The sequence below is a fragment of the Salvelinus fontinalis genome, chromosome 8 (assembly GCF_029448725.1).
Source record: "Salvelinus fontinalis isolate EN_2023a chromosome 8, ASM2944872v1, whole genome shotgun sequence".
Lineage (NCBI taxonomy): Eukaryota > Metazoa > Chordata > Actinopteri > Salmoniformes > Salmonidae > Salvelinus > Salvelinus fontinalis.
The window spans coordinates 28,919,177-28,930,535 of record NC_074672.1 but is presented as its reverse complement, the minus strand read 5'-3'; the positions used below and the strand labels follow the sequence as shown (position 1 = coordinate 28,930,535).

The following is an 11,359-nucleotide window of genomic DNA, read 5'->3' as shown; positions in this document are numbered from 1 at the left end:
CCCAGAAATGTTGAACGTGAGACGTCACTTAGTAAACCTGTTCCCTTGTTCGAGGGAACTTTCCTTATGCTTGAAGTGGAATTCCCGCACAAGTGAAGCTAATTATTTCACCAAGTGCTAAGCTAACAAAAGGGGGAGCAGACATTTTTGTTTCCCCCTTTGTTCAAAGTGAAATCCCGAGCCGGGCGGGAATCCCGTATGATTTCAGCTTGTGCTATCAGTGACCTCTGGTGGTGAAGAATCACCAGTAATTGTTTTTAAATAATTCAGGTTACACTGTATGGTATCCAACCAATCTCAACTGATTGGATATCATTATCTTGTTTAATTTAATAAATAACTTAAATTGCCATCCTACTTTTCTGGTTCGTTTATTGGGATAATACACAACCTAATTTGTTACAACCAATGAGACAAAGTTAAACTTTCCACATTAACTTATATACAGCAACGCGTTCAGGTTAATTAGTGTCTTCACTGACATTTTCAACCTTTCGCTGTCTGAGTCTGTATTACCAACATGTTTTAAGCAGACCACAATGGTGCCTATACCCAAGAACACTAAGGTAGAAGGGGCTGAGCACACACACCTGTGGGGCCCCCGTGTTGAGAATCAGCGTGATGGAGGTGATGTTGTCTACCCTCACCGCCTGGGGTTAGCCCGTCAGGAAGTCCAGGATACATTTGCAGAGGGAGGTGTTCAGTCCCAAGGTCCTAAGCTTGGTGACGAGCTTGGCGGGGACAACGGTGTTGAACACTGAGCTGTAGTCAATGAATGGCATTGTCAAATAGGTATTCCTCTCATCTAGGTGGGTGAGGGCAGTGTAGAGTGCAAATGAGATTGCATCGTCTATAAATCTGTTGTGCGGGATGCAAATTGAAGTGGGTCTGGGATGATGGAGTTGATGTGTGCCATAACCAGGCTTTCAAAGCACTTCATGATTAGAGATGTGAGTGGTACAGGGTGGTAGTCATAGTGGCATGAAGCCTTCGAGTTCTCGGGTTGAGTAAAATAGTCAAAAATGGGAGATGTTTTGAAACGCACTGTAATGGGGAGGTATTACATGAACACCTCCAATAAGAAACTCTACTCTATGTTTTTATGTTTCAAAAGCCTTCCAAACGTGTGTCCTACTGAACACGACCTGGGTCCCCGTTTCTTGCCTCCCTCACTTTCACCTCGAAGTACTGTAGAAATCATCCTTATAAACACAGGTCCGGGACCTACCTGCTACCTCCAATTTGAACCTTAACCATTATGGTGGGTGAAGGATTTCTTATCAGTGATCATGTGCTACTTCTGCCTCCTTTATTTCATTTTGGGGTTGAGTTAGGAGGACCTCCATCAGTGATTGACAATTGTGGGGATGTTTGTGTTGTTTGCTCCAAAAAGGCAGTCAGGTGCAGACTGGGACAAAAAGTCAGCCCTGGCATTTCAGCTACACCAGCCCACATCATGCCAACATGTCCCTCTGTTTTCTTCCTACCCCCACTGCACTCACCTCTGAGCTGTCTCTGCTTCAGCCTAGCATAATTTCACACAGCGCTGGTACCAGAAGACAAGGGGACCACACTGCCTGTGCTGGGCCCAGCAGCATCTTAGTTCTGAATGAACAAACACATCCTAAGGGTTAAACCTTTGCTATTACTATTGCTATTGCTATTACCCATAAATAATATTGAGACATATAGACACAGGTACTGCCAGTTTATTTACTGGTATGGTAACACTTTATTTTAAGCGTCCATAATAAACCATTTATAAGGCATTTATAAGGCATTTACAAACTGTTTGCTCACCATTTACTAATCACTACTCCCACATTTGTAAAGCTAGTTATTCACACATGTATTTATATTTCCTTAAACATCCTGTGTTGCATGCTGGTTCTTTTACTAGGTACAGGAATGTCTGCCAATGGCAAGCCCATATTTTTGTGAGTAATTACACTGGACACTCAAAACATTTAAGTATAATAGCACTCACTTTAGGGAGTGCAAAAATACTTCACCAATGATTATTACATGGTTTATTAATGTGGGAGTAATGATTCATAAACGGTGAACACAATTTATAAATGTCTTGTAAATGGTTTATTACAGATGCTTAAAATGAAGTGTTACTGTTAGTACTTTCTAGAGGCCCTGTTTCTAAATTGGGCAGGGGGAACACTTGAAACGCACTAATATGACATATGTAGTTAGGCTGTTATAAGGAATTATATATCCCAATGGAAATCTATAAGGCATTTATTCAGTGCTTTTATTTGTCTAATATATGTGTTTATTCATTTACAACTAGGATGGGTAAATACTGTATTCACACCCCTTGACTTTTTCCACATTTTGTCGTGTTACAGCCTGAATTTAAAATGGATTAAATGTAGATTCTGTGTCACTGATCTATACACAATACCCCATTATGTCGAAGTGGAATTATGTTTTTAGAAACGTTTACGAAGATTAAATGTCTTGGGTCAATAAGTATTCAACCCTTTTGTTACGGAAAGCCTAAATAAGTTGTGCTTGACAAGTCACATAATCAGTTGCATGGACTAACTCTGTGTGCAATAATAGTGTTCAACATGATTTTTAAATTACTATCTCATCTCTGTACCCCACACATACAATTATCTGTAAGGTCGCTCAGTTGAGCAGTGAATTTAAAGCACCGATTCAACCACAAAGAACAGGGAGGTTTTTCAATGGTTCGCAAGAAGGGATCATATTATTGAATGGGTAAAAAACAAAGAGACATTGAATAGGCCTTTCAGCAGGGTGCAGTTATTAATTACACTTTGGATGGTGTATCAATACAACCAGTCACTACAAAGATACAGGTGCCCTTCCTAACTCAGTTGCTGGAGAGGATCAACAACATTGTAGTTACGTCACAATACCCACATCAATGACAGACTGAAAAGAAGGAAGCCTGTATGGAATAAAAATATTCCAAACATGCATGCTGTTTGCAATAAGGGACTATAAAATAACTGCAAAAAATGTGCCCAAAAAATAAACATTATGTCCAGGATACAAAGCGTTATGTTTGTGGGAAATCCACTCTTAAAATGTTCATACAACAGGTGTAGACCTTACTGTAACGGTCCTGACCTGTTTTATGTTGTTTTTGTATGTGTTTATGGTCAGGGCGTGTGTTTTGGGTGGGCAGTCTATGTTTTCTGTTTCTATGTTGGTTTTGGGTTGCCTGGTATGACTCTTAATTAGAGGCAGGTGTTTTGCGTTTTCCTCTAATTGAGAGTCATATTTAGGTAGGGTGTTCTCACTGTTTGTTTGTTGGGTGATTGTCTTCCGTATCTGTGTTATGTTTGCACCATACGGGACTGTTTGGATGTTCGTTTCGTTTTGATGTAGTCTGTTCCTGTCCGTGAGTTTTACGTTAGTTATGTAAGTTCATGTTCAGGTTTTTCGTCTACGTCGTTTTCTTGTTTTGTAATTTGTGAAAGTGTTTTGTTTTTCGTGTTGCCATCATCGTTTAAAATAAAAAGATGGCTTATTTCCCGAATGCTGCATTTTGGTCTACTGATCCTTCTCTCCTCTCCTCGTCCGAGGATGAGGAGAACGACAGCCCTTACAGAATCACCCACCACGCTAGGACCAAGCGGCAAGGGAAAACTCAACGGAGTAAGGGACAGGAAAAGAAGGAGCAATGGACATGGGACGATATATTGGACGGAAAGGGTTGCTACACATGGGAGGAGATCCTGGCTGGTAGGGATCGCCTCCCATGGGAACAGCTGGAGGCACTGAGGAGAGCAGAGGCTACCGGAGAGAGGAACCGGAGTTATGAGGGAACGCGTCTGGCACGGAAGCCCAAAAAGCCCTTAAGTAACACCCAAAAATTTATTGGGGGGGGGGCTAAGAGGTTGTGGGCCAAGGGCAGGTAGGAGACCTGAGCCCAGTTCCCAGGCTTACCGTGGAGAGCGGGAGTACGGGCAGGCGCCGTGTTACGCAGTAGAGCGCACGGTGTCTCCTGTACGAGTGCATAGGCCAGTGCGGGTTATTCCACCTCCCCGCACTGGCAGGGCTAGATTGGGTATTGAGCCAGGTGTCATGAGGCCGGCTCAACGCGTCTGGTCTCCAGTGCGTCTCCTCGGGCCGGCATACATGGCACCTGCCTTACGCATGGTTTCCCCGGTTCGCCTACATAGGCCGGTGCGGGTTATTCCACCTCCCCGCACTGGTCGGGTGACCGGGAGCATTCAACCAGGTAGGGTTGGGCAGGCTCAATGCTCAAGAGTGCCAGTACGCCTCCACGGTCCGGTATTTCCAGCGCCACCTCCCCGCCCCAGCCTAGTACCTACAGTGTCTACACTACGCACTAGGCTACCAGTGCGTCTCCTGAGCCCTGTTCCTCCTCCACGCACTCTCCCTGTAGTGCGTGTATCTAGCCCGGTGCCTCCAGTTCCGGCACCACGCACTAAGCCTCCTGTGCGTCTCCAGAGCCCTGTACACACTGTATCTTCTCCCCCTACTAATCCTGATGTGCTTGTCCTCAGCCCGGTGTCACCAGTGCCGGTACCTCGCATCAGTTATAGAGTGGGCTTTGAGAGTACAGTGTGCCCTGTCCCTGCTCCCCGCACTAGTAGGAAGGTGCTTATCCTTAGCCCGGTGCCTCCAGTTATGGCACCACGCACCAGGTCTACAGTGCGCCGTATCCGGCCAGAGCCATCCGTCTCACCAGCGCCATCTGAGCCATCCGTCTCACCAGCGCCATCTGAGCCATCCGTCTCCCCAGCGCCATCTGAGCCATCCGTCTCCCCAGCGCCGTCTGAGCCATCCGTCTGCAATGAGCCTGCAAAGCCGCCCGTCTGCCATAAGCCTGCTAAGCCGCCCGTCTGCCATGAGCCTACAGAGCCGTCTGCCAGACAGGAGCCGCTAGAGCCGCACGCCAGACAGGAGCCGCTAGAGCCGCCCGCCAGACAGGATCTGCCAGAGCCGCCCGCCAGACAGGATCTGCCAGAGCCGCCAACCAGACAGGATCTGCCAGAGCCGCCAACCAGACAGGATCTGCCAGAGCCGCCAACCAGACAGGATCTGCCAGAGCCGCCAACCAGACAGGATCTGCCAGAGCCGCCAACCAGACAGGATCTGCCAGAGCCGCCAACCAGACAGGATCTGCGAGAGCCGTCAGCCTGCCATGAGCGTCGAGAGCCGTCAGCCAGCCATGAGCGTCGAGAGCCGTCAGCCAGCCATGAGCGTCGAGAGCCGTCAGCCAGCCATGAGCGTCGAGAGCCGTCAGCCAGCCATGAGCGTCGAGAGCCGTCAGCCAGCCATGAGCGTCGAGAGCCGTCAGCCAGCCATGAGCGTCGAGAGCCGTTCAGTCAGGATCTGCCTGAGTATATCAGCCGGGACCTGCCCCTTGTCCCGGTGCTGCCCCTTGTCCCGGTGCTGCCCCTTGTCCCGGTGCTGCCCCTTGTCCCGGTGCTGCCCCTTGTCCCGGTGCTGCCCCTTGTCCCGGTGCTGCCCCTTGTCCCGGTGCTGCCCCTTATCCCGGTGCTGCCCCTTGTCCCGGTGCTGCCCCTTGTCCCGGTGCTGCCCCTTATCCCGGTGCTGCCCCTTGTCCCGGTGCTGCCCCTTGTCCCGGTGCTGCCCCTTGTCCCGGTGCTGCCCCTTGTCCCGGTGCTGCCCCTTGTCCCGGTGCTGGCCGTTCATTTAGGGGATGTTAGTTTTAGGGTGGTCATTGGGAGGGGAAGACAGAAGCGGGGAGTGACTATGGTGGTGTGGGGACAGCGTCCAGAGCCTGAGCCACCACCGTGGTCAACTGCCCACCCAGACCCTCCCCTGGACTTTGTGCTGGTGCGCCCGGCGTTCGCACCTTGAGGGGGGGGTTCTGTAACGGTCCTGACCTGTTTTATGTTGTTTTTGTATGTGTTTATGGTCAGGGCGTGTGTTTTGGGTGGGCAGTCTATGTTTTCTGTTTCTATGTTGGTTTTGGGTTGCCTGGTATGGCTCTTAATTAGAGGCAGGTGGTTTGCGTTTTCCTCTAATTAAGAGTCATATTTAGGTAGGGTGTTCTCACTGTTTGTTTGTGGGTGATTGTCTTCCGTATTTGTGTTATGTTTGCACCATACGGGACTGTTTGGATGTTCGTTTCGTTTTGATGTAGTCTGTTCCTGTCCGTGAGTTTTACGTTAGTTATGTAAGTTCATGTTCAGGTTTTTCGTCTACGTCGTTTTCTTGTTTTGTAATTTGTGAAAGTGTTTTGTTTTTCGTGTTGCCATCATCGTTTAAAATAAAAAGATGGCTTATTTCCCGAATGCTGCATTTTGGTCTACTGATCCTTCTCTCCTCTCCTCGTCCGAGGATGAGGAGAACGACAGCCCTTACACTTACAGTGAAATGCTTACTTACAGGCTCTGACCAATAGTGCAAAAAAGATATTAGGTGAACAAAAGGTAAGTAAAGAAATAAAAAAAACATTAAAAAGACGGTTGAAAATAACACCCTCCACTTTTCACAGCTGTCTCAGCTGTATGTTCACTATGCTTGTGGAAAGCATGACACTCGCACTGTAAAAAGTGGGATGGCGCTGTTGTTCATCTGAAGTGCTTCTACTGTTTGGAATAATAGAAAATTACACTTTGGTTCTTCCAACCTACTTTATTCAATTTGCCTGAATTAAATAATGTATTTTTTAGATCAGTGTGATTTTTATTTATTTAATGAAAGCTTCTAAATTGCTTCCAACAACTCATGCGCTTGCACATTGAATAGTGGCAGGGGCAATGTAGTGGCGGCACCTTATCAGAAGAGTTGGAGGTGTGGCTAATGGTTTTTTTTTTTTCCACACGTGAGAGTGAATGTCATTCCAGTTAATGTGTCTATTCTATTTGATATTAAATGTTAAACTTGTACTCTGCCAGCATCTGTAATGATACTTAAATAAATGCATGTGGTACTGAAGTGCCTGATGAGGCTTTATGTTGAGGTAGCCAATGCTTGGTTATTATCTCCTCAATTACTGTATGAACATTTACCTGTGACATCTGACCTCCTCACCAGACCTCCTTACCAAGTAACATTACAGAGTATCTTTTTGTATTGATTGTGGGTGTCTAACAAGCAACCTGGCGATCAAAGGTTGATGCAGTAGGTGAAAGATGTGTACACGCTTCACACACTGCCCAGGCACACACTCTGCAGCCTAGTCTCTGGTCAGGTAAGAGGTAGACACACATACACTATTGAGAAGTGATTTAGACAGTGTGTTGAAGACAATGTAGGAGGTTAAAGGGCACAGAAACGACAAAGACACTATCTACTCCAGGACACTGCCCATTCAGTAGCCTATCAGGTGAGTGTCTGTGTGTGTGCTTTAATAGAAGGTGGGGAATTGAGTATGTCTGGGGTCAGGTCAGGTGTGTAAAGACATCCGCAAACATAGGTTTGGTTTGTTCCTAGCAGAACTCGGCAAGGAGAAGCAATCTTTGCATACTCCCTTAAAAAGCCATTCGCTTGAAAAACAGGAAACAAGCAGCAATTCTACCGTTTGTCCTCTTGAGACGGCATTTCAAAAACATAGCCAGTACACTTCCTCAAAATAGTCCGAATTAATCAAAGATAATTCAAGAATTTTGACATTTTTGCCGAGGAGGTCTTGGTTGAGTAATTTTACATCTAACTAAGATGTTTGGGGCAGTATTTTTCAAGTGAAAAAAATTGCTTGAAAACTAGCCATCTGTCATTGAATGACAACAAACACTTAATTGAAAAATCCCGACTGTTGACCAATCATAGAACTTCGACTTACCTCAAGAAAGAATGTGTGCTTCAACAGCCCACAAAAAAAATGTTGAACGCTGTATTTCACCAAAACCAACAAAAATGAAACAAAATGTTGTCATAATGTATGCGCAAACTGTATTGACTGGGAAGCATATGGTAAGTTTAATGTAATATTACCTTCGCTCAATTCTGTGTCCAGCTGCTACCTAGTGGTGAATTTCTGGTAATGTAAGTACCCCTGGCGATTCAGTAGTGACACATGAGATGCTGAGAGAGAGAGCAGAAAAGCTCCTCATCTCTGGAGTAGATCCAGAACAGACCAGATCCTTTCCCTCAAGTGAAAAGAAAATGATGGAAGAGAGAATGGGGGAGGAGACCGGAAAGGAGGAACACAGAGAATACATTAGGAGTCATTTTGTAAGCAGTGCATTCACCCTAAGGTATCTTACTCAGAAAGAACAGTGTAAGTCAGTTATTTTGGTATGTAGGAATTGCTATCATGTGGAGTATGGTTTTACTATCATCATTTGAGAAACATTAAGACTTAGGCTTTGTTTAAAGGATCTGACCTTTTTTTTCAATTTTCGCCTAAAAATGACATACCCAAATTGAACTGCCTGTAGCTCAGGACCTGCTGCAAGGATATGCATATTCTTGATACCATTTGAAAGGAAACACTTTGAAGCTTGTGGCAATGTGAAATAAATGTTGGAGAAAATAACAGATTAGATCTGGTAACAGATTATACAATGGGAAAAAATATTTCCCCCGCTTTTTTTTCTGTACCATCATCTTTGAAATGAAAGAGAAAAGCCATAACGTATTATTCCAGCTCAGGCGAAATTTAAATTTTGGCCACGAATTGGCAGCATATGTGCAAAGTTTTAGACTGATCCATTGAACCATTGCATATCTGTTAAAAATGTGTTATCAAGACTGCCCAATGTGCCTAATTGCTTTATTAATACATTGTCAAGTTCATAATTGTGCACTCTACTCAAACAATAGCATGATATTCTTTCACTGTAATAGCTACTGTAAATTGGACAGTGCAGTTAGGGTAACAAGACTCTAAGCTTTCTGCCCATATCAGATATGCCTATGTCCTGGGATTTTTTTGTTACTTACAACCTAAAGCTAATCACATTAGCCTACATTAGCTCAACCGTCCCGCGGGGGGGGGGGACCAATCCCATAGAGGTTTAACATTTGTAGGCAAACATATCAATGGAGTGTTATTCCTCTCTATGTTTGAATAATTCAACCATTTGGATCGCTAAAAGATTCTGTTCAAGTTTCATATCCAAGCATAAACAATACTGTGGTGATCCTTGATCGAATACATGTCCCACTTTTACAGATGGAGCTGCCACCTCGACCAAAACTCTTTGACTTCCATGGAGTCTCCATGACCAACTACTTCACTGGCAACTGGGACAATGTACAGAACTTCCAGGCCAGACCAGATGACATTCTCATCGCTACCTACCCCAAAGCAGGTCTCTCTCAGTCTGAGGTTGATGTTTCATTAAAGATAGTGTTTGGGTTTGTGAATGACTGTGTATGTGTCCCCTATCTGTATTCCTCTCTTAGGAACCACATGGGTCTCCTACATTCTAGACCTGCTGTATTTTGGCCAGACAGACCCTGAGCATCAGAGACCCATCTTTGAGAAAGTTCCTTTCCTGGAGTTGCTCATTCCTCTTTACCCTCCAGGTTTGAATAGAGCATTGGAAAACTTACCTCTCCTATTTTGTAATTTCTCTGTAAAAATTGAGCTGATGTCTTCAAAGCAGTAACGAAAGTCTTGACATCATGACAGAAACTGCTGAGCAGTGATAATATCCATTACACATTATTTTGCATTATTATATTGTTTGTCCTAGGGGTGGAGGTGCTGGACAACTTAACCACCTCTCCTCGCCTCATCAAGACTCACCTCCCAGTCCAGTTGCTGCCCAAGTCCTTCTGGGAGCAGAACTGCAGGGTGCAGTATTTGTAACTTGTCTTCTATGTTTCTCCACTATATAACCACTATACATAAACGCAATCTCTCTCTCTCACTCTGCAGATAGTGTATGTGGCCCGTAATGCCAAGGATAATGCCGTGTCTTATTTCCACTTTGATCGCATGAACCAGGCACAGCCAGAGCCAGGAGACTGGAACAACTTCTTACAGAGATTCATGGATGGAAAGAGTGAGTAAACGAGTGAATAAAGGAGTGATTGAATAAGCAAGTGATAATAGTCCCCATTCACACTATGAATTTGTCTACTCTGCACTTCCTCAGTGGTGTTTGGTTCGTGGTTCAACCATGTGACTGGCTGGTGGGAGAAGAAACAGACTCACTCCAAAATCCTCTACCTCTTCTATGAGGACATGGTTGAGGTGAGTAGAATACAGATGCTAGGTGTGTGTTACAGTATTATTAAGATGCATCTGATGAGCTCAGTGCACACATATGCTCAAGACCCATACTAACTGCTGCTCTAGGAGATTAGCTGTTTCTACATCCAGTGTGTATGTGTTCCTGCAGGATACGAGGAGAGAGCTGGACAGGCTGTGCTCCTTCCTAGGTTTGTCTCCTTCAGCAGAGAAGAAGGAGCAGGTGAGAGGAGGAGTGCAGTTTGATACAATGAAGAAGAACAACATAGCCAACTGTTCCACCCTCCCAATCATGGATTTCAAAATCTCTCCATTCATGCGAAAAGGTAGACTTCTCAATTTCTCCCCTATACCTCTCTCTCTGTCAGTCGTTCCCTCCTCCCCTCTCTATTTCCACCACCTTTTCTTTGCTCATGACTCTCTCTCTCTCCCACTCTCCAGGAAAGGTTGGTGACTGGAAGAACCACTTCACTGTGGCCCAGAGTGAACAGTTTGATGAAGACTATAAGAAGAAGATGAAGAACACCACCGTACAGTTCCGCACTGTAGTCTAGGGGTTGTGGTCAAGTTGATTGTCTGATTGTTTGTGGTCAGGTTGATTGATTGTTTATTTGGCGCATATGGACCTACAATAGGCTCGGCTGGGGTGTCAGTCTTCCATTGGTCCACAGTTAACTGGGTTATGGTATTGAAATATACAGGGTGAGGATCATATCATATTATATCCTAGAGTGTGAATGAGAAAATCATGGAGTGTCTTTTAATATCATTTTTTGAGAATGATTGATGCTACTTTGAGAAATTAGCTATAGGTTGAGAACTAAAAACAAAAGTAAAATGAGGACATTCTGCACAGTACATTCTTAGCAATGTGAGCTATTTGTAAATCCTCTTGCCTGGTCTGTTTTTCAGTGTATGAGAAAAAAAACAGTGAGAGTCGATACAGTAATAAATATGTGAATGGAGAAGAGCATTAATAAGCATCAAGCATTGTTTTATTCTGTTTAAAAATATATACATTCTTTGAAACTGTAACAATTCCTACTCGTGTACAGTATACAGTATGACTAAACGTAATACATTGATGTTCATGTACTTGTATTTAAATTGATATGAAATATCTATATGAACCAAAGCGGTTAACCTCTATGGGATCGGTATCACCCCGCGGGACGGTTGAGCTAACGTAGGCTAATGTGATTAGCATTAGCTTGTAAATAACAA

General features: G+C 44.7%; 1 protein-coding gene across 1 annotated transcript; it reads left to right on the top strand.

Annotated features, from left to right (window-relative positions):
• Positions 1-7,156: 7,156 nt before the first annotated feature.
• Positions 7,157-11,012, top strand: LOC129861043 (cytosolic sulfotransferase 2-like). The gene is made up of 8 exons (XM_055932089.1): positions 7,157-7,318; positions 9,110-9,248; positions 9,343-9,465; positions 9,636-9,736; positions 9,821-9,947; positions 10,041-10,138; positions 10,287-10,461; positions 10,577-11,012. Exons 2-8 carry the CDS (start codon positions 9,110-9,112, stop codon positions 10,687-10,689), a joined length of 876 nt encoding a protein of 291 aa, XP_055788064.1. The 5' UTR covers positions 7,157-7,318; the 3' UTR covers positions 10,690-11,012.
• Positions 11,013-11,359: the final 347 nt, after the last annotated feature.